Below are 24,527 nucleotides of genomic sequence, written 5' to 3'. Positions count from 1 at the left end.
ATATCATGTGACAATAAAATAAAAAAGTACTCATAAAATATGAATAGATACAATATTAACAGTATTCATTTCCTATGAAAACAGTATGAAGCTCTATAAACTCAAGTCTACATAAAAACACGTGGCATGAGGCACAACAAACCCTGCCCCTCATACATATTTTGCCCATTATAAGTAAATGGGAAGAATTTTAAAATCCATAAAAATGTGAACGTTGACCTACTGTTCCTAAAATGTAATTAGATCCATTTAGGGTCACTAGCAATCTATGAAGTCAATTTTTTATGAATTTAACCAATAGTTTTGTTGCTACAGATATGTGAAATTTCACCCAATATAAGTACATGGGGAAAAAAAGATTTAAAAATGTTCTAAAAATGTCAAACTTTGACCTACTGTTCCCAAAATGTAATGGCATTTATTCTGGGTCACTTGCAATCCATACACCAAATTTGGTATGAATTCAACCAATAGTTTTGCAGCTGGAGTGTTAACAAACAAACAAACCGAACCAAAAACAATACCCCTTGCCTCCCCTTCAAGGAACAGGATTGTAAAAAATAGACATAAAATATGAATAAACACAATATTAACAGTATACATTACTTATGAAAACAGTATGTATATCTATAAACTCAAGTCTATATAAAGATAACTTGTGTTGGATGATGTCGAGATGTAACAAGGTGATCATTTCTGTTTTAATGCTGCTTGGTTTTTTTTTGCTTCCAGGATGCTGCTCAGTCTCTGAAGGCCATGATGAGGAACAGTGGAAATGTAAGTGTACTTCTTTATAAATATGACAATAAATGCTGACGGTTTTTCCTGTGCGGAATTGTTGTGTATGGCTTTTGTTACAGTGACATCAGAACTTAAGGTGAGATACAGAGCCACTGGTCCTGTTTTTCTTAATTAAATTTAATCTTAACAAAGTCTAATCACTGACACACCAATCATGGCCTGTCAGTCATTACACAGCCATTTTATGGGAATTATTTGAACTGCAATTATTTTGCATATTCCAGTGTAATCCCAGTAATCCCCCAAAACACCTCTCCTATATCCTGATGGGGCTGATATCATGAATCAGTCCTTATCCTCAGACTCTGTGCTGAATACGTCCACTTACTGATCTGTTACCTTGTACAGAACCTGCGTCAGAGCCACTTAGGTGTTCATTCTGCGTTACCATGGTGATTTCCCGCCACCATGATGCTGAAAATCCAGGGTTAAATCTGAAGTTACTGTAGTAACCCCCAGGCTGTCCTCATGATACCGGCCTCTGTAGCATTAATCATTCAGTCCAAGGATAAAGAGTTGGTGTGTCCTTGTAAATATCCATGTTTGTTTAAAATTCATGCTCTCCAACTGTCATTTCATGAAGAACTATAAAACAGCGTTCATGGTCACCTGTCTATTTAAGCTCTTAAATTTCATGCTGGTGTACAGCTTTAAACATACTGACCGACAACGGGTGGCCACGTATTAACATATGAATGAGACGAGTACAAAGAGTTTAGAGAAAAGAGAAGGATAAGTATCCAAGCGGACTGCAGACACTGAGAACTCCCCTGCTGTTGTACTGTACAATGCCGAAGTTTACTGTAGCAAATAATGTCATAAAAGGTCCAATTCTCTTAATAACACAACTCTATCAAACAGAATCTTTGATGAAATGTCACAAAGTTCAAGAAATGCAGTGTGACATATTCATGAAAGCATTGCAGCCAATCAAATTTAGCTTATTTATCGACTAATAGATAAGTAACAGAAACTGAAATGGAAAACTGTGGTATTTGTGCCATTGTTTTGTCTGTAAAGAAAAAAAGCCAAGGTTTTTTTAATTACTATTATTATTACAACCACATTTCAGGTTTTTTTTTTTTTTTTTATTAATCTGAGCTGTTTTTGCTCTTTTTGCACCAACAAACCTCTGAAAACAGTCATAAATGTCCCAATATTCTCTTAACTTGACTGTTATTTGTGTTTGTTTTGTTTTTTTTTTTTTTTTTTTTTGCCTTCCAGTCATCTGCAGGACCCAGTAACAGCTCAGAAAGCAGAGGGGTGAAAAGACCAGCAGATGACAGTGACAGCGAACCAGAACCTGAAGACAACGTCAGGTAAAAACATCCGACTCAGTTTTAAGGGGGTGGGGCTACTGTGTTTGGATGTCATAGGTGTCTAGACTTCTTAGTTAATGTTTATTTGATTATATGAGTGTGCTGGACCTTCCTGATGCCATGTTTAGTGGTTTTACAAGATGCCTCACTATAATCTAGATAACCACATCATAAATCATGCCATCAACACAAATGCTGCCTTGAATTGGAAATATGTCACCTGTTATGCATTAAATGGACAAAAGTATTTTGGAGGAGCCTATTTTTTCAGAAAAATCTCCCATTAAATGTTTAAAGGTTTTCTGCGGGTCATTAAAAAGCATTAAAAGTCATTCATTAGATTTTGTGAAAATTAAGGCCTTAAATGGCATTAAAAAGCATTAAATTTGATGTCCAGAGGCATTAAAAAATTAAATACACTTAATGGAAAAAAAAAGCATTGTTATTCACGATTTATTTTGATTAGGTAAACATTTAATAATTTTCATCGGAAGTATAGTGTGATGATTGACAGGCGGAACCCTTTCATTGGCTATTGTTTATGACCGATACACAAAGTCACAACACCAGATGCTTGGAATGCAACATGCTGTGAGCGTGCTCACGCTGTGGTGAAAGAACGGAGCGAATATTAACAAATGTCGGAAAAATGGGAAAATGCAAGTTTCAGTAAAAGTGATATGATGAGGAACTATTCAGAAGCTGGTTAAAGCCTGTCGATGATAAACTGTAAAAACTATGTATAAAATTGTATCTGGAGTTGGACATGGGCATTAAATTTTTTTAAAGTGGCATTAAAAAGGGCATTAAATTACATTTGCTGATACCTGTAGAAACCCTGTTAAAAGAAATATTGATGTTTATATCTCAGATCAGCATGAACAGGTGAAGACATGATGTGTCCCAATATTTTTGTCCATATAGGGTACTTTATAAACATCAATATTTCCTTAAAGTTTAATGGGAGATTTTTCGTCCTTAGTGAGATGTGAAGAAAGTAGATGGTTTGTTGTGGTAGAAAATTATTTTTTACAGTCAGAGCATGAAAAATATTTTAGAAATTTAGAGGTAGAACATTTAAAATCATAGTCATGAAAAAAAAACAAAACAAAATCAATGTTGACAGAAATTCAGTAAAAAACATCTCTGGGGCATTTTGAAAGCAAAGATAATAACTCAAACAGAACCAGCCAATGCAATGATGCTATATTCAACATGTCCCAATACTTTTGTTGTTGTTAGTTTACATTATATTAACTCTTAATCAGCCCTGAGTATTGTAAAGAGGAGTTGATAACATTGTTTATCTTGTTGTGTTTTTTTGGTTTGTTTTTGGGGGTTTTTTTTCTTCTTTTTTGGGGGGTTTAATAGGTTTGTAGGTTTGTTGTATAATTTGTTTGTATATATTGTGTCAGTGTGGTTCCTTATGTATAAGTACATGTTGATGTAAATGTATAATTTGAAATAATAATTAAAAAAAAAAGAAATTTAGAGATAGAACATTTAAAATCATAGTCATGGATAAAAAAAAAAACAAAATCAGTGTTGAGAGAAATTAAGTAAAAACCATCTTTGAGGCATTTTAGCAAAGATAAGTATATATGTAATTCGTATTCATCCACGTGGACCGAAGTGGAACCTTTGGCGGGCCGGTTTTGGCCCATGGGCCGCATGTTAGACACCCCTGGTCTATACCTGTTTGTTTCCATTGATGTGTTCATATTAGTGGTGGGTGCTGGTTGTCAAATATGTCTCCGCTGAATTCTTTGGAAGCTGCTCAGATTTGAATGAAGCGACAAAACTTGTCAGACTTGCAGCGGTTTTTGGTTAATTTTGTAGCCAGGTACATGTGTGGCTCTGGGTCTGTGGAGGCGCTTCAGAGCTGGAGGGGGACTTAACAAACACAACCAGAGACATGAGCTCATTAATGCCACAGTACGGCAGCACAAGCTGTTAAACTCTCTGACACACACATGCACACTTGAAACCCCCCGCCCCCCCCCCTCCGCACGTGATTAATATGGAAAGCAGGAATATTCGAGTAAATTCCTTGGTGACATGCTCGCCAAAGCTACTAAATCTGTGGGGCTAAATTGGTATTCATGGAAGCTTTCCTCTCAGGAGTCGGCGCTCCCCGCGGGCCGCTCTGAGAATCCAACACGCAGATGCTGGACGCCGTTCATTATGTGTGCAGAGCGCCATCGTTGCCCCAAACCTACCAAGGAGTCAAAGCCATTAAACTGTTCCAGCAGCAGCGAGGAAGTCGATGCAGTTTATTTCAGCATATAGATGAAGTGACAGTACCAATTCTAGAGACGAAAGGCAGGTTATTGTCAAAAGACACAAATAAATGTGCATATGCATCAGGGTCAGCAGCAGTAGTCAGACAGTAGTTAAAGACTAGCATCAGCAGGCTAAAAGTCAAAGTATCAGTGCAAGCGTTCATCAGGAGAAAAGCTCCTCATTGTCACATACACTATATGGACAAAAGTATTGGGACACGTTGAATCCAGGCGTTTCTTTTCTAACAGGGGTCTGGGATACAAAACAATAATGACATAAACATCTCCCATTAAACTATTGATGTTTATATCTCAGATCAGCATGAACAGGACATCTTACAGCTGTAGACATGATGTGTCCCTATATTTTTGTCCACATAGTTTATAAACATCAATATTTTCTTAAAGTTTAATGGAACGTTTTTCCTCCTAAAATGAGATGTGAAGAAAGTAGATGTTATTTGTTGTAGAAAATTGTTATTTACAGTCAGAGCCCGAAAAATATTGTAGAAATTTAGAGTTAGAACATTTAAAATGATAGTTATGGGTAAAAAAAAAAAAATCAATGCTGAGAGAAATGAAGTTAAAACCATCACTGAGGCAACAATTTAAACCAAACTAACCAATGCAATGATATTTATCTCAAAATAAAACTATATTATGACATTAACTTGTCATTATTGTTTTGTATCCCAGGCCCCTGTTAGAGAAGGAACTCCTGAATTCAACGTGTCCACATACTTTTGTCCATATAATGTATTCTGTGATGCATCACTCAGTCAAATCTCAGCAGTCATTTGACAGTGTGACACAGAATATGGAACAAATGTTCATTTTGATTTGACATTGAAAGTTGGGTGATGTGGGCAAATAATTTAATCAATCTATTACTTTTTTCCACAAATGTGATGGATGATTGTAATCCACAGTTTTTTTTGCTGACAAAACACAAAGACAAAACATGATGTGGCCTTTATTTAACCAGGTGAAATACTCCTTGTTTGTTGTTACACTATATGGACAAAAGTATTGGGACACATTGAATATAGTATCATTGCATTGGTTGGTTTTGTTTAAATTGTTATCTTTGCTTTCAAAAGGCCCCAGATATGGTTTTTACTAAATTTCTCTCAACATTGATTTTGTTTTTTTGTTTTTTTTATCCATGACTATGATTTTAAATGTTCTACTTGTAAATTTCAAAAATATTTTTTGTGCTCTGACTATAAATAATGATTTTCTACCACAACTAACCATCTACTTTCTTCACATCCCACTTCAGAAGAATAATCTTCCATTAAACTTTAAGGAAATATTGATGTTTTTATCTCATATCGTCATGAATAGGACACCTTACAGCTGTAGACGTGATGTGTCTCGATACTTTTGTCCATATAGTTTAGAAACATCCATTTATTTCTGTAAGAATGTCTGTCTAAGGTATGTACTTGTGCTGCAGGTTGTGGGAGGAGGGTTGGAAACAGAGATACTACAAGACCAAGTTTGATGTGGACGTGTCGGACGATGGCTTCAGGAAGAAGGTGGTCCAGTCGTATGTGGAGGGTCTCTGCTGGGTCCTGCGCTATTATTACCAGGTGACACAAACCCACCACACCGCTAACCGGTAGACCGGTCAGGGGGAATGCCAGAGAGAGGGTATTTTTGCATCTCTGGGTTGGTCCAGAGTGATCTGGGGCGTTTAATATAATATATTGATTCTCTTAAACCTAAGATGCATAAGTCGGTCAAAAAAGACCTGGTGAGGTTGTTGTTTTTTTTTGCAATACCTTTGCAATGAAAAGCTATTATTTAATATTCCAAGTATTAGTCAAAAAAACATGTTACTAACTTAAATTTTTAAATTACCTTTTTATAGATTTTATGCACTAATTCCATAAGGTGAGTCAAAATAACCCACACTCATCTTCAGTTGAATTTCTTCTGAACCTTTGATTCATTCAACAGCCAAACCAAAGGACTCACTCACTAAATGGATGTTGACATTGTTCTATTGCTGTCATATACTATAACAGGGGTTCTGCGGGTCATTAAAAAGCATTAAAAATCATTAAATAGATTTTGTGAAAATTAAGGCCTTAAATGGGATCAAAAAGCATTAAATTCCATGTCCAGAGGCATTAAACAATGTAATACACTTGATGGGGAAAAAAAGCATTATTGTTCACGATTTATTTTGATTATATAAACATTTAATAATTTTGTATATTATAGTAGTATAATGTGATGATTGAGAGGCGGAACATTTTAATCGGCTATTGTTTATGGCCGATAAATGAAGTCACAACACCGAATGCTTGGAATGCAGTGTGCTGCGAGTGTCCTCATGCTGTGGTGAAAGAGCAGAGGAAATATTAGCAAATGTCGGAAAAATGGGAAAATGCGAGTTTCAGTTGAAGTGACTGGAGGAGGAACTATTTCCAACATGAAATCATTCTTTTGTGGACCAAAATATAATACAAATGGTTAATTTTGACATGACAAAATAATAAAATCAGCATAAAAACTCATTGATTTTAACAGGGGTCATTTTGACCCATTTATGGAGGAGTGGAGGGTCCAGACACTGGTGCATCTGAGGGTTAAGGCTCATTTATGCTCGCTTCACGTATGTAAATAGGTATGTCAGTTTCTAACATTACCATACCATTTGGCTTAGAGTCTAGATTTGACCAACTCGATATGTAAAGTGTCATGAGGTTACTTTTGTTATGATTTGGTGCTATATAAATAAAATTTGATTGATTGATTGAATTTGATGGATCACTGCCTTCATATTCCGTCCATCCAGTGCGTTGGAATGAGTGTTTCTCAGTCAATCCACCAGAGGGTGCCGCTCTTAATTACCCATACTTTACAAATATCACAAAAAAGAGTAAAAAAAAGTTTTTTGAAGAAGAAAGTCGATACCAAACATGGCAACTACAGAGGTTTTACTAATGTGGATACTAATGTTGATATTCATGAGGGCAGTTGTCATAAATATGTCAATTAGGCCTGTAACGGCACACGAAATTTTCGGTTCGGTACGTTTTCGGTTTTCAAAGCCACGGTTCGTTTTTTTCGGTTCGGTACGGGAAGAAAGAAAACCCCTCAAAATGTCTTAATACATTTATGAATTTTTGAACATTTTTCCCCCAATTTTTGGACACAATAGAATATAGAAAAACAGGAATAATATAATTCTGCTGCTATAAATCAAATAGAAAATAAAATAAATTATTAATATTACTAAATGTATTTTAAACATTAGTATTGCACTTTTCCCTGACAGGTAGTTTTGAACAAACAACAAAAATCTAATCACAGTTCTGTCAGTTCACATTCTGCATAAAAATATCAACAAAAAAATTCTGCATGAAGTGCAACATTAACAGGAGGGTAAACTGGTATTCTGTTTTAACAAACTGAAGAGAAACATTAACAACAAAATTAACCTAATTATTTATTTTAGGACAGAGAACAAACTGTTTAGGCCACTTTGTGTACTTGTGTGTGTTTGTGTGTGCGTGCGCAAGGTGCGATTTGTCTGGGGGATGGTTTGTTTGTTGTTTTTTTTTGGTTGGAGCTGGGGGTGGGGGGGTTGCGGTCCGGTCCATAACTAACGTAACTAACGCTGGCGTGAAACGAAAGTGAAACTTTATTTTTATATACTTTCAACGTTCAACTCCGAGTTCTATTCCTCTGTTATACAGCGTGCATGAGAGAGAGACACAGACAGAACTAGTGTGTTTTAGAACTACCGTAGTTCCTAGGGGCCAAACAACGTCTGTCTTATCTCCGTCTCTTTCCTCGTTGTTGTCTTTCACCTGAACCTGAACTGATCCAAACTGGACTGGACTGATGGTGGAGGGTCTTCAGTCTCTTCCTTCCAGGTTCACATCATATTTGTTGTTTTTTTGTTTTTACCTTATATCAGCTGCTATTTCATATTTCGGGTCAATGTGTGCATCCTTCAATATGTCCGTGTGAAACTTGCGTGTATTTAAAGTTCCGCATCAAACAATGTCTTTCATTCCTTTTTCTTTTTCTCAACATACTGTGCCGTTTCGGTACAGCTGTGTACTGAACCGAACAGGTGTGTACCCAAACAGTTCGGTTCGGTACGTGTACCGTTACAGGCCTAACGTCAATAGTTTTTCACTCACTCACACAGTCGCACTTCGAAAAGTTCTGCCATTTATGGAAATAATTTTCTTCAAATCTCAACACTGCCTCCATGGTTCCTGGTGGTACTGCTCCATATTTTCCATCTGGGTACACATCTGCAAGCTCCTGGAAAATGGACAGAATTACGTATTTATTTATTTACCTTTATTTAACCAGGAAAACCTCATTGAGATTAAAAGTCTCTTTTACAAGTGTGTCCTGGCCAAGATGGGCAGCAATACATTAAATAGTTACAGACACAAACTTTCACACATAAAAACGAAAACAAGTACGTATGTACGCAGTATGTAATGTACGCCGAGGATGGACAGAATGCTCCGTCTGTATCCATCTGTGACTTTAATGTAGAGCATAAATGAGCCCTTAAGGTGTTTGAAGGATTGAAAGAAGAGCATCTGTGTCCACATGGTCCAACATGTGGAATATACCCTGGAGTTTTCCTTTTCATTAACCATATGAAGAGCTGCACAGGAACATTGTCTGTTTTTGTCATAAGGGAAGAAACATCAGTGTTAACACAACAAGGACTGTAAAGAGCTGCTGTGTATTTAGGTTGAGAACCTGTGTCCAGACTTTAATCATTTACATAATGTTCTCCAGTTAAAGAGAAAAAAACAGACTTTCTGCTACAAGTAATCATGTGCAACAACCGGTGACTTTTCTGTATAGATTTAACCTAACAGTTGTTCAGATGATTGAAAGCAAATGTGATGTGTTGAAACGGCCTTTTTTAAATGTATATTTAACCAGGACATAAATAAACGGGGTTATGAGCAAAGATGACAAAGAAAAGCATCATATCTTCCATCCTCTGAGGACCATTTAGTTTTTCAGACTGTAAAACAGACCTTTTCCTTCATGGACATTGAGTCTTTTACCACGAGTAGAAACAATACAAATTTTTAAAAGTGTTTTCCCCCATCCTGTGATTTGTTTAATCATTGCATAAGGTATTCACGTGTTCAGGGAAAACAGGGAGGTTATTATAAAGGATGCCGTAACTCTCCATTTTGCTCATGTCTATTATTGCTTTTAGTAAGGAAGCTGCACCTCAAACATCCAGGTGTATAAATCAGAAGTGATTTTTAACATTTTTTTATTGGTGTTACTTTATTAATTCACACGATAAAGGAGCGTTTTTTTTTTTTTTTTTTTGGGGGGGGGGGGGGGGGGGTAAAATTTTTGTTAAGACCAACAATGACAGTTTCCTAGGTGTTTATACTGATGTTAATAAAACTACTATTATGTCTTGATGAACCTGTTTTCAAGGACTTAAGGTTAAATAAGACTTTATTGATCCCACCATGGAGAAATTATACAGTTGACAGCAGCAAATACAAAAATAAAGTGCGGGGAAGACAGAAAAACAGAAAATATACACTTGTGAAACATAAAATTGCAAGAGAAAAAGAAATCTGCAAATTATATAAGTATTTAAATAGATTTATATAAGTATATACATATTTACAGTGTATTTGGACCTGATGTGATATGGGGTTACTGGGAACTGTTATAGAGAATAAACTATTGTCTTTAAAAGGACAAACAAAGACACTTGAAAAAGGAAGAGTTTTCATATTAAAGTGTCATGTTTTTCTCTTTAAAGTGGATGATTCAGTGGAGTATCATCTCTCGTCTCCGCTCTCTGTTTGCCATGTGTTGATTCACTAAATTATTCTTATTGTTGTGAAATATTGATCTTTATCTTGAAATGAAATAATCAGCCGCGGGCCCTCTCCAGAGCCGCCCGGGGGGATTTGTCCGGGCTGACGGTGGCTCGCCGCGGTCCGCCAATCCAAAGCGTGTCCCAGGGGGCCGTCCTGGATGAATTCATTACCGGGCCCCTGGCGAACGGAGACGTGTCTGCTCCGTCCCGCCTCACATTCACGCTTCCTCCGAGCTGTGATCACGCACACGTCGACGGGCGATCAGGGACCAGAGCAGGGCTTATCTGAAACACAAAAGAGCGGATTCAGGCCCACTTTTACACACTGACCAGCGTGAAGATGGCAATACCCACTTATTCTGCACGTTCAGCTGCATTTCATTAGCAAAAATAGGATCCACTGGTGATTTTAACCAGTGAAGCTCAAGTAGAAGCATATATGTTTAATTTAACCCTCCTTCTGCCAACAGTTTTAACTATTCCAAAGTACAAACAACCTTTTAAACGAAAAATAAACCGATATCTTCCCAAAACCTTATTGTTTAACGCCTGTAAAAATCTAAGCTGGTAAAAAATTTATTATTTTAGGAAACTCTCCGTTTGTAGTACTTTGTAATAAATATAGGATTTGATTTTCCTTCCGTACAATTTGATAATAATAAACAATAAAATGTCAAGAGATAACTTTTTTGTGATCTGGCGCTATATAAATAAAATTTGATTGATTGAGTGATTTAATTGGTTTTCCCCTGTAAGTCGCTTTGGAAAAAAGCGTCTGCCAAATGCGTAAACATAAACATAAACAATTTGCACATTTTTAAGCATTTTTTTTTCTTTTACAGTCCTTTGGTTCTGATAATCATCATCATTTTGCCAACTAAAAATTATTGGCGTATTTTGCTAAATGTGAATTTATTAATGGATTATGTAAAATAGAAAAGCACTATATAAATGTTATCCATTATATTATTAAAATAGTTCCATATGTATAAAAGTGGAGAGGTGGAATTGGCTTCTTTTGACTGAATATAAGTGTATTTTTCTTATTCGAAAAAGCACTAAAAAGCCTTGAAGAACAGATTAAAGTAGTAATTTCAGGGTCTGTGGGTGGCGGATTAAATAAATATTTTGGAGGTAAAATGTGTTTAAGTATCAGGCAACGACTACAAGTTACTTTGTCTTATTAATCTAACAATTACGCCAAACAATTAATGAGTTGTTGCATTAATGGTGAAAAAAAGCCAGGTCTTTCCTAAGCCTTACAGTCAAATTTGACTTAAATGTATTTTACTTGTCAAACCCAAGTTTCATAGATGATTTGTGATTCTCATTTTCTTTAAATTTATTATTTCTTGTTCCTCTGAGTGTTTATTAGCGCTGAATATGAGCCTTAAACCTAGTTTTTAATTATACTTTAATGGAATTCCTCCTTTATGGAATAAAAGTTAATTTCATCATTAGTCTTGTTGGAATAATCTGGTGATAAATTAGATGATTATTTTAAATCTTTCCAGTTTTTCTACATGCGTCTGTCTGTCTTTCTGTCTGTCTCTTGTTCACTTTATAAACTTGTATTTGACAAAAATATAAAGATAAAGCAGAATTCAGTAAAACCAGAAAACATTTAAGACTGAATGACAATGAATAACTGCATTAATACTGGCTTTAAAACTGGATTAAAACAAATGATAAATAAAATAGAGGTTAAAAACTCGACTACATTTTTCCATTTTAAGAAAAGTTTTAAATGCATAAAATATTCTACATATATTCCTGTGTGTGCAGACACTTGAAACATTCTAAAAGCATCATTTGTCTTTTTTTTTTTTTTTTTTTTTTGTGATTTCCTCTCGTAGTATCACGGGATACAACCATCTGGACATGACAGATGTTGTAAAAACTCAATCTAAATCTTTTAAAAATAATTTGCTTTCTGTATTTATGTATAGTATGTGCTCAAAGTGTATTTTTTATTTTATTTTTTAATCTGTTTTATACGATTTAGAGGAAAATGGGCCCACATTTAAGAAACTGACTGATTTTATTGCAAAGAATAAGAAATGTGACCAGTTTTTCTGAAAACTGCACATGACTATTTTAAGGAAATTAAATCATTATAAGATGAATCAGTTGCAGCATATAACATGTTATAAGTAAAAAAATAAAAAACAAGTCACTCACTGTATTGTTTTATCATGATTCATATATTTTGTTGCTTAATTAATAATATATCAATCAGTAACATTTCTTGTAATTTTTAAAATTTTGCTGCTGTTGAAATAAATCACATTTGATGACTTTGACCTGGATTTTGGTGAAACTGATGTTAAAAAAAAAACAAATAACCCTCATCTGGTGCTCACATAAATTCATATGAAGCAGCTTTGGATTAATATTCATCTTTGCTTTACTGTTATTTTTCCTTCAATATAAAACGGAGGTAGTTTCTTTTGTGTTTTTCTCGCAACCCACTGTGTTTTTTTATTTTCCCGTGGTGAACTCTGACCCCGCAGCCTCGTATACAAATGATTTTTTCCCTCCTCGAGACGAAGCGTGTCGTGGCATTACCATAAACGATGCGTACAGTTACATGAGCGAGGAGATGGGTTCCTCTGTCTTTTATCATGTTAAAGTCCTGTATTATCATCTGAATGAGAGTGGTTAATAGAACGGTAGGTTTAACTGGACGCGTGGCCGTCCACTGGTTTATCAGGCCCACTCATTGTCTCCAAGGTGGATTATGGGAAGTGAAGGCCGAGCCTTGGTGTGAGGCGTTTGAGTTTGTACCATTTGTCCTTCATGAACAGAGTCTGTACTGCTTTTTCAGTACAACATAACAATAATAATAATTATTATTATCATGGTCATGATAATAATAATGGTAGTAATGATGATATTAATGATGATGATGATGATAATAATTATATTAATAATGATGATGATGACATAATAATAATAATAATAATAATAATAATAATAATAATAATAATAATAATAATAATAATAATAGTATTGTTAATAATGATGATAATGCTAATAATGGTAGTGATGATGATGATGACAATAATAATAGTAATGATAATGATGATGATAATAATAACAATAATAATAATGATAATGGTAATAATGATACTACTACTACTAATAATAATAATGATCATAATAATGATGATAATGATTGAATGATGGCAATAATAATATTAATAATGATGATGATGATAATGATAATAATAATAATAATAATAATAATAATAATAATAATAATGATAATGATAATAATAATGATGACAATAATAACAATAATGATAATAATGATAATGATTGTAATAATGATGATAATGCTAATAATGATAGTAATAATAATAATAATGATAATGTTAATAATGGTCATAATAACGGTAATAATGATTATAATGACAATGATGATGATACTAAGAATAATATAAAAGAAATTAATCTCCCAGTGTAGGTGTTTGAGGATGTTTTGTCTCCAGACTGGACTTTCTTTTTTTTTTTTTTACGTGTATTTACTTTTCAGTTTATTATAATGTGAAAATGCAGACATGTTTAAGTGTAGAGTCACATACAGCAGGTTTATGTTAAAACCGTCTCAGTCTGATCAGGATTCAGACGCCTGAAGGTTTTTAAATGTCAGCTGATCAGGGCGGATTTGAAGCTTTGTACGACGGAACAACTTTAAGGAAAAAGGGCAAAGAAAACCTTAGTCTTCCCTCATCTCTCAGACGCTTTTCTCTTATCTTTACAGTCAGGACGTCGCTTCAGATCTAACATTTAAGATCAAAATAGCGACAGCGTGAAGGGAAACGAGAAAGGACATGTGTCTCATTAATGGCAGAAAATTCTAATCTCTTTTCAGTCTGTTTTTTAAATACTGTTGATGTGTTAAGCAGGAAGTTAAGATTTTTTTGGTTCACCTCTAAAACCCTTTAAATAGCAAATTGTCACAACAAATAATAAATATGTATATCGTGATTCAGTTATAAGCACTTTTAAATCATCATCGATATCCATATTTAACAATAAAAAGCTACCAGTAAAATGAATGTCACCTGTTTTAAATATTAATATTGTTATTGTTTTATTTTTTTCTTGATATGAATTAAATAATGATATACTCTGTAATTGTTTAAACTTTCAGTCATGTCACGTGACACAAAATGGTGCAAAACACTTCATTACTCGTCTAAATTTGTCGCTCTGATTGATTATCTTCAGACATTTCGATGATTTGAAGAGGTAATCTTACATTTGGGATGGTTGAGTTGAAACACAAGCTGTCCTCTTCTTTTTTTCAACATTTAATTTGGGCTTTTTGTGCCATTTTTTTTGGACAGTGAAGGGGATGTGGGAGGAGCATATGGACGTTACATACAGCCAATGGCCTCAGGTCAGAGTCCAACCCAAGCCTCGTGGTAAATGGGCCGACCCGACCTTTAACCAGACCCAGATAAACCAAATGCCGCAAAGGGCAGGTTATGATGCTGAGACTGGTAATGATAGACGGACAGACAGACTTTATTAACCCTTTAGGTGGTGGAGGATTTTCTAAAAATATTACATTTTTATGTCAAGATTTCAAAAAGTTCTATCTTGGAAATGTTTAGAGATAAAGTCATACTGTTAAAGACAAAAATATTGGGTATCTTGGCCAATGCAAAACAAACTGGGCATAGTGCAATATAATGTATGTGTATATGTGTACATGTACTTGTGTATATGTATGTATATGCATGAGTGTGCGTGTGTATGTATATATATATATGAACTCGTTGTAGACTGATTACCTCCTTGCGGTGTGGTTATTTATTTATTTATTTTTATTGTCTCCTGGGTCGGTTGTAATGCACTTTTATCGGTTCTTATGCACTATTATTGGTTTTTATGCACTTTTAAAAAAATATATATATGGACTTTTATATGTGGACTTATACATGGGCTTTTTTACAGAACTATGTGATTTTTTTTCTAGTATCCTTTATCTGACTCCCTGAATGACCGCACAAAAGTGTAAATCATCTAATTTGCATATTGTGATGTCACAGGGTGGTGACCATATTGGATTGTGTAACTTTTAGTAAAATTGAACTTTGCACATAGTTACATGGAAGTTTTCTTTGTGTTTTTGGTTTTTTGTCATTGTATCCTTAAAATGAATGAACTTAAACATTAGTAGAAAGTAAAATGCAGTAAGTTTTAGTATCTTTTTATTCAAACTGCAGAGTAGCCAAATTTGTTCTTATTTACTCAAATGATCAGACTGAACAGACAGCATTATATGATAGTGTGGATGCATATATGTGTGTTTTAGAACATAACCACTCTTAAAATATAAGTAAACAATGCTCTCTTTTTTGTCATTAAAGGTGCTCTTCCATTAAGTTGAAGGGTGATCTTTGCAATCACAGGAGAAATGTCGGCGTTCACCTTTTTAAATCGTGTTTTTGGTTCAATGCACATGTTTAATGTGTGTTTTTCTTGTGTTTTGTGTCCACCGACAGGGCTGTGCTTCTTGGAAATGGTACTTTCCGTTCCACTATGCTCCGTTCGCTTCTGACTTTAAAGACATCAGCGAGATGTTCAAGGAGTTTGAAAAGGAGACCAAACCGGTGAGTCCACACTGAAATCTAGTCTATTATAACACTGGTCTAGATGTTTTTGTTTTTTTTTAAAGTTATCTGCTTCGACGGTAGATGAAGTGCTGATTTCATTTATTTACTTTTAAATTCTGTAAGGAATAAAATTAAACTGACAGAATTATGCTCAGCTATAAGAATATGGATTTTCTGATTATTCTTGCCAACAATGTTTTACAAATTAGCTGCCACAATAATTCTAGCAAATTACGCTACTGGTATTATTAAATATTTTTGTATTATTACAACAATTATTATTTTCCCCCTCACTCCCCCCTCTCTCTTTCTCACTTTCATTTACACCCCCCCCTTCCCCTTTTCCCTATCACCCCTAACCAAGCTATATGGTTTAGTTGGTATTTACATTTATGATCTTTTTCTTTGTAATATGACATTGTTGTTGTTGTTTGTCAATACTCTGTCATTGTTGTTGTTTTTGGTTTGTTTGTTTATTTGTTTGAGTTTCCCTTTGTTTATGTGTTGTTGTTGTTTTTCTGTCCACATTGTCTTGTTAACTATCACTAATAATAAAACAAACAAACAAAAAAAAAACAAACAAATTAGCTGCCTCAGAGATTAAATGTGCTAAATCATGCGTACTTTAATAAAATGAATTAGAAAACAAATGGCAAAAGTGTTGGTTATCTTTTGTTTTCAATGTATTTGATAAAGTTTTCTTACACATATATTGGTTTATGTCCATTTATACAGTAGATTTATCAATTTTCCAGTGTAAATAACCTGTAAAGTGAATGTATTGTAATGTGTAGACAGTTTTGAAGTAGATCTGGTCGCTCTGACACAAACATTCCTTTGGAGTTAAACCTATTCTGTCATTAATTCTCAGAATTTTGACCAAAGACTGTGCCTTGGAAACTACAGTCGACCAACATTTGTGACTTTTCAGGGTTCTGCATTGTTTTTCCATTCACCTGGATGAGCATCCAGGTCAGAGATCTGTTCACCCAAAGTGGTCTGTTGGTCAGTGTGCTAGATTTGGCGATTAAAGAGAATCCAATTCATTTATTAACGTTTATTTAATCAGGAAAAAAATCCCGTTGAGATTAAGAAACTCTTTTACAAAGGAGCCCTGGCCAAGATAGGCAGCAGCAAACACAACACACAGTTACAAGATTACACAAAAAATACAAATAATGCATACATTTAACAATAAATAGTTTGTAGAAATAACATTTAGGTGCAGATTAAGAAAAACAAGTTATGGAGTTGGCCTCAAGAACTCATTTTGGATTTAAAGCTGCTCAATGAAATTATCTCAGTTTCCAGACTTTCAGCAGCTGATTCCATACATAAAGTGCAGAGGAAACAAAAGCCCTTTGACCCAGTCCTGTATGGGCAAATGAACGAAAAACAATACACGATCATTTAAATGAAGAGAATAAATGTCAGAATTTTTCTTCACAGTTAATGTGCAAATGTAGAAAAGGCAAGAGTATTGCCTTGTATATAAACATGTACCAATGGCTGATCCTCCTGGTGGCCAGAACAGGACATTCTACCTGAGAAAATAATGCTGTGGTGTGTCGATAATGAACGTCAGAAGCATCATGAAAAATGGTGTCAACCATTTGAAGACATTCATTTACAAAACATCTCTATAATCTGAGATCCTAATGCCCGTTGTATGTGTCTGAGGTTGTCATTATTAACCTAATCTGGTTTTGTCATTTTTCCTCAGATTCACCTTTTTGACAATCTGAACTAAATCTTCATGTCTTATATTGATCAGTTTCCTCTTTGTGTCTGTTTGTTTCCCAGTTTAAGCCTCTGGAACAGCTGATGGGAGTGTTTCCTGCTGCCAGTGGCAACTTCCTGCCTCCAACATGGAGGAACCTCATGAGCAGTCCAGTAAGTGTTCAGAGACATTTAGGATGAGAAAACATAGAAATTAAAGAGATTTTATTTTATTTTCATTTTCTTAATCTTTATTTATCCAGGTAAAGATTAATTTTCCAGTATTCCATAGTAGAGTATTTGTATTGTTGAAAATGTTTAAAAATATTCAGGAATACAACATCCATATCCTGCTGAAGTTTGTTTTGAGTGAGTGAAACTGTTCCTTTTCACAATTTTGAAGTACTGAAAATACATGGATATACAGGTGTGTATTATTAGTTGTTTTTTTTTTTTCATATACAGGATTGTTCCATTTCATAATTTTTGAAACACTGTTAAAATATCTAAGAATACAGCAGGCAAATGCTTGTTTTGTTTTATTTTATATTCTCAATAAAAATCAGTTTCACGTAAGCACTTTTTAATATTGTAAATGTTAAAGTAAATACTTAAGAATACAATGTTACAGCGTTATTATACACATTATGTGTATGTATGGAAATAAGCTATGTAAATAAATGCTGCTATATTTGAGTACCTCTCTAGCAAACTTCATTATGGAAAAGTAGCTCACAAAAGATAAAAGGTTGGAGACCCCTGGTATAAGGCATAGTGGCTGTTGTCTTTTTTTAGAAAACGGCCTAAATAAGACAGAACCAGGCCACGAGCTTTATAAATAAGCATCATTTAATGGGTATTGCTTTGTGTATTCAAAGAAGGACACTCAGCTTTGGCATACAATTCAGTGATAAATGAGGCAACTACAGCCCGTAACAAACCTCAAACCAAAGATAGGATAGGATAAAATAGAATAGAATTGTCATTACACAGGTTGTGCAACAAAATTGCAGGTGGTCTCTGCAAGTGACAGTGCACTATACGAGTAGTATACAAAGACATATGTTTTAAAAAAATATATAAAGTAATGTGCAATAGAAATATGTGCAAATTAGAGATATATAACACCGTAAAATAAAAAAAATTATATAAAAGTAGTATAAAAATGTGCAAATATAACAATGTAAACATATAGGTGCCAGTAATGAGGCACATGTCTTATTAGTAGTTTACTACACATTACATTGCGTGTGTTTACAGTCCAGACGGCCCAGGTGAAGGAGTTAGCAAATGTGGTGGTTTGGGATGTAATTGACCTAAAACAGGTGACGGACAGGGTGGGAGGGATCTCCTGTGGCGGGTTGTTTACATTCAGTGCTGGTTCAGAATGAATATCAAACTGAAAATGGTTTCTTTCACACAGGATTCCTCCATCATCGATTTCTACCCCGACGACTTTGCCATCGATCTGAACGGAAAAAAATATGCCTGGCAGGGTGAGTCACCATCCTGAAAAAATGGCAGACTTAAAGGACTGAACTAAATATCGTTCAAGTCAGCGAAATGTGCTGTTTTTTTTGTTTTGTTTTGAAGGTGTGGCTTTGTTGCCTTTTGTGGATGAGCGTCGGCTGAGAGCAGCTCTGGCTGACGTCTACGGTGACCTCACACCTGAAGAAAGTGAGTCTGGGTTTCGTCGCATTAGTTTGTTGTTGTTTAACCCATAAAGACCCAAACAGCTACTGGCGAACAAAACCATCTACTGATCTAAAATGTTTAATTATTGCTCCAATTTCATTGTATCGCGTACATAGTATGTTGGTGCAACGACAGTAAAGATTTACCTTATCTTAATATTCTTATCAATACATGTAAATATCCATCCATCCATCCATCCATTATCTGCTGCTTATCCGGGGCTGGGTCGCAGGGGCAACAGTCTAAGCAGGGATGCCCAGACTTCCCTCTCCCCAGACACTTCCTCCAGCTCTTTCGGGGGGACCCTGAGGCGTTCCCAGGCCAGCCGAGAGACATTGTCTCTCCAACGTGTCCTAGGTCTTCCCTGAGGCCTCCTCCCGGTGGGACATGCCCAGAACACCTCCCCAGGGAGGCGTCCAGGAGACATCCGAAACAGATGCCCGAGCCACCTCAGCTGGCCCCTCTCAGTGTGGAGGAGCAGCAGCTCTACTCCGAATTTCTCCCTGCTGACTGAGCTCCTTACCCTATCCCTAAGGGTGCGCCCAGCCACCCTACGGAGGAAACTCATTTCGACCGCTTGTATCTGACTAAGAGCAGTTCAGAAGCCCCTGTGAAGAAGAAAGACCCAAGGATCATGATGTTGCCCGGGGCAGCCGGGGCCCCACCCTGGAGCCAGGCCCAGGGTTGGGGCTCGTAAGCGAGCGCCTGGTGGTCGGGCCCAGCCCGAAACAGCGACGTGGACCCACCCTCCAGTGGACTCACCACCCACTGAGGGAACTGTAGAGGCCGGGTGCAATGTGGATTAGGTGGCAGTCGACGTCAGGGGCCTCGAAGACCCGATCCCCGGACAGAGAGTCTAGCTCTTGGGACATGTAAATAATTGGTGTAAAATACAGTTTGTTACGATCAGAGGTTATTAATTAATTTAAACTACATCAGAGAAACATTTCTAATTGTGTTTCTTAGAAGCACAATGGTATTTTTAACCCATAAAGATCCAAACATTCACTGACAAACAAAAGAATCTACTGATCTAAAATGTTTAATACCTGTTAATCCACTAATCTGGTCAATGCATGTTAATAATTGGTGTACAATGCAGTTTCATGGTCATCAAATATGATTCATTTGGACATTCAGAGGCTCTGTAGTTACCGTGGAAACACCGTCATCTTCTACAACATTGATTCACCAGTAAAACCCATGGAGTTGGATCAATGACAGTGGATGGACACACTTGTTTACATTCAGTTAATGATATCTTTGCTGAAGGAGTCACTTTTTCTTGAGTTTTCTTTGTTTCTGATATAAAAACCTTTGAATTTACTCTGAGCTATTATGAACATCTAAATGATCAGTAAATTAAATATGGGAAAATACATGATATTAACTGGAAAAATGCAAAATACAGAGGATTATATCATAATAAATGGTGATAAATCACTTAAGAAAGGTTGAATATAGAGAATAATTCATTCGGGAACTGCCTAAAAATAGCACTGGGTCTTTGTGTGTTAGTTATAAACAGTGAGGCTGTGATTTTCCTGCCTGATTATTTCCTTATGTCTATTTCTGCTGCAGCAAAGAGAAACAGTCTGGGCAGCGACGTGTTGTTTCTCTCAAAGTCCCACCCACTCTTCGACTTCATCCACGAACTTTACCGCACAGAGTCCCACGAGGTAACGCCACTTCATTCAAATAAACTGATGTACTACAGAGAATGGTGCAAAGTAGGGCCATTAGAAGTGTCAGTCTTGATTTTACACTGTCATAAAGTAAAATAAAATCATCAGTGGTTTTGGAAAAGTTACACAATTTTGCAGTTATAGATCAAAATTCAACTATGAATGAATGAATGAATAATTTATTTGTTTTTAAAATGGGACATTTAATATTAATGTACTTTTACATGTAAATATGAGAGATTATAGTTATATGGCTAATTTCCATCTCAAGTCCCATTGGCAGGTTAAAAAAAAAAAAGACAGCTTACAAATAACATAATACCATAACTGAAGTAAGACATAAAAAAGAAAAACAAGCAACACATAGTGCAGTAAATCATTTCTAGATGTTAAAAGTCGTGGTTAAATTAGCAGTCGGAGTGTGTGTGTGTGTGTGTGTGTGTGGGGGGGGATTCTTATCCCAATTCCATAAGTATCTGTAATTCTGCATTTTAAAGCTGATAATTAAATTTATTTATTTATTTTTTTGATCTGCAAATCCTAAAAGTTTTCATCTCATTTCCATCATTTCATCTCAACAATTTTTACCCCAAGGGTGTCAGAATAGAATAGAAACTACTGCCTCAGAAAATAAGAACAAATATAAAACTGCAAAAACTAAAAACAAGATGAGAAAATATAATATAAAATTTTACAAAAAGTAAAATAGTATGAAACTAAAAGTAGAATAAAATTAAAAATGGACATAAAATATGATTAGACACAATATTAACAGTATGTATATCTATGAACTCGAGTCTCTTAATAATGCATATATATTTGGATAAATAATGCATTGTTATTGCAAGGAAGATTATTGCATGACTTATTGCACATAATTCACATTATAGAACGAATCTACCTTTTGGATATGTGAAACTAAAGCTCCAACCAAAAACAACCTATATAATGAGTCATCTTTACTCCTGAGCTTCAGTACCAGTGTTTCCAGCACCGTCCTCCTTCGTTCATTATGTCTTTACATTTACATTAGTATCGTGTCATGTGTCTTGCAGCTGACTGCTGCCTTTACGTTCACACACAGCTGTTGAGTCACTAATAACAGTCTTCTTCTGTGGATCGAACTCTGACGTCCACTGCAGAATCTGCTGTGTCATGGCAGATGTTTGTGCAGCTGTGCAGGTGTTGCCTGAGCTCCACGTGGTCGAGTTTTGACTCATGTCTGAGCAGCGTTTATCCTTCATCATGAACGTGACTCAACACAGAGAATAAGGCAACATTAAAGGAGTGATATTTTGCTTTTTTAAATGGAATTATACATTTTCAAACATTTCCCTGTGGTCTACATAAACTGTAAATGCTCTGCTTGGGTCTGAATTCTTCATTAATTCAACTCCACAGGTCCATCTTCAGCCCTATTTCTGAGTAATGACATGAGAAAGGTTGTTTTGAGCGCTGGCCCTTTAAATGCACATGAGCCACTTCAGGCCCCACCCCCTGCAGGTTGTTGGTAATCAGCTCGAAGTTTGGACATATTTTCAGTTTTTACCACAACCACTGCTGCTGACAAACAATTATGTCATAGTTGGAGAAATGTTCATCAGAAGTCTGGACCTTGTATGTGCAAATGTCGTGATGTGAATAGTTATAAAATGTAACGAATTAAACAGGAATTAAAATAGGTTGTAGAAATCTACTCAATTTTTGCCGAAATGAATATAAAGATAGCTTTGCAGCCCAGTTTGGTCTCAAGTAGGTCAGACCAGTAAAATAATAGCATAAATAAAACTATAAATAATGACAATTCAGATTTTTTAGCTTACTGGCCAATAGACCGTAAGCTATTGTCGTCATGTGGCGTCCGGCGGCGTCATCTGTTGTCTGTTGTCCATTACAAAACTTTCAGTCGTCTTCTTCTCCGAAACTACAATTCTGATTGACTTCAAACTTGGTATACAGCTTCTTTGTGATGATGTCAAAAAAAGTTAGTGAAATTATTTGGATCCGGATCTGATTCTGGATTTGGTGCCACTTTGAAAAATTTCCCCATTATAAGAGATAGGGAGTGGATCGATCCAATAACTCAGTAAATATAAATGATCTCCAGTGTAAATTTCTCCAGTCCAGCCCTGATGGGGAGATGACCAAAACATAATGTCCACATGCTGATCAGGATCTTCCTCTGGATCTGGAACTGACGGAAAATTTAACATGGGCTCTTATGGGGAAAAAAATTCAATCGTCTTCTTCTCTGAAACTCCAGTTCCGATTGACTTCAAACTTGGTATACAGCTTCTTTATGATGATGTCAACACAAGGTATTGAAATTATTTCAATCCAGATTTGATTCTGGATTTGGTGCGACTTTGAAAAATTTTCCCATTATAACAGATAGGAAGTGGATTGATCCAATAAATCACTAAGTATCAATGATATCAAGTTGGAATTTGAGTTTTTTACAGATCTGATTGGAATATGACCAAAACATGGGCTATTTCTGTAATATAATAAATACACAGAACTGGGTGAGAATAAATGGCATCTGGATACATTTCCCAAAGCTTTTAATTTGGCCGGTAAGCTACAGGGCCATTGGTCCTATTTTTATCTCTTGGTTTTAATGAAATAAAGTAAAATTACATTACGAAGATGTTTATATTCACAACTGTCCGTTCACAAAAGACATGAGTAACCTGACCAACATGAAATTTCTCATAAAAATATGTTTCTTTTAACAATACTGTGTCTCAGTTTATCTTTTACACATATGCGTTACAACTCACAGATCACAGTACATCTACAAATACACAAATAATTCAGAAACAGGCAGAATATTTATAAAATTTAACTTATTTTTCATAAGAATTTTCAGGTTGTTCATATATGTTCAGGTTAGTTTGTAAATGTAAATGTCATTTTTAGTTTTGCTTTTTTACACTAAAGCAAAGAAGAATTTGCAGACGTTATTCATAAGTTTATATGCGATTATATGCTCCTGAGCTAAAATAAGTTTGTCGTTATCTTCAGTGTCATATTTGCACTTGGCAAATTCATGCCACTGGATGGATTGAACCTTTTGGCAGCACGGTTTTGGCCCAGGGGCCGTATGTTTGAGGTTTTGGTGCAGATCTGTTGCCTTTGTGTGAATGAGAGAATCTTGTTTGTTGACTGAATACTTTCTGGACTGTTGTGTAAACTGTGCAGAGTTAAAAAGCAGCTCTTTCTCCTCAGGACACTGAGATTCCTCCTGAGCTGTGCCATGGAATCCAAGGAATATTAAATCTTGACGACAACCCCATCCTGCCAGATAAGTAAGAAGCCACTTGGGTCTCATTTTGCGTCATGTTTATGAGTCAGACGTGCATGAGAAGAGAGTTATTTATTCAGTAATGTTTGTTCTTCTTCTTCAGGACGGTGCAGTCGCCAATTCCAATGCTAAGAGACATCACTCAGAACTCCTCCATCGGGTAAGAAACAGCATCAAGAGTTGGACATAAAAACTTAGTAGAACATACTTTATACTGTTTAAAGTAAAGAAGGAG

General features: G+C 35.5%; 1 protein-coding gene across 1 annotated transcript in view; it reads left to right on the top strand.

The window, feature by feature from the left end:
- Positions 1–24,527, top strand: part of xrn2 (5'-3' exoribonuclease 2) — an 84,264-nt gene that overhangs the window by 15,985 nt on the left and 43,752 nt on the right. The window contains exons 16-25 of the mRNA XM_030128853.1: positions 733–777; positions 2,026–2,120; positions 5,862–5,997; positions 15,776–15,883; positions 17,690–17,779; positions 19,029–19,101; positions 19,199–19,282; positions 20,882–20,979; positions 24,217–24,296; positions 24,396–24,452. Coding sequence (XP_029984713.1) covers positions 733–777; positions 2,026–2,120; positions 5,862–5,997; positions 15,776–15,883; positions 17,690–17,779; positions 19,029–19,101; positions 19,199–19,282; positions 20,882–20,979; positions 24,217–24,296; positions 24,396–24,452 — 866 coding nt within the window. The remainder of the gene's footprint in view (positions 1–732; positions 778–2,025; positions 2,121–5,861; positions 5,998–15,775; positions 15,884–17,689; positions 17,780–19,028; positions 19,102–19,198; positions 19,283–20,881; positions 20,980–24,216; positions 24,297–24,395; positions 24,453–24,527) is intronic.

The sequence above is a fragment of the Sphaeramia orbicularis genome, chromosome 24 (assembly GCF_902148855.1).
Source record: "Sphaeramia orbicularis chromosome 24, fSphaOr1.1, whole genome shotgun sequence".
NCBI lineage: Eukaryota > Metazoa > Chordata > Actinopteri > Kurtiformes > Apogonidae > Sphaeramia > Sphaeramia orbicularis.
Note: the sequence above shows the minus strand (reverse complement) of the source record. Positions and strands in the feature narration are given on the sequence as shown.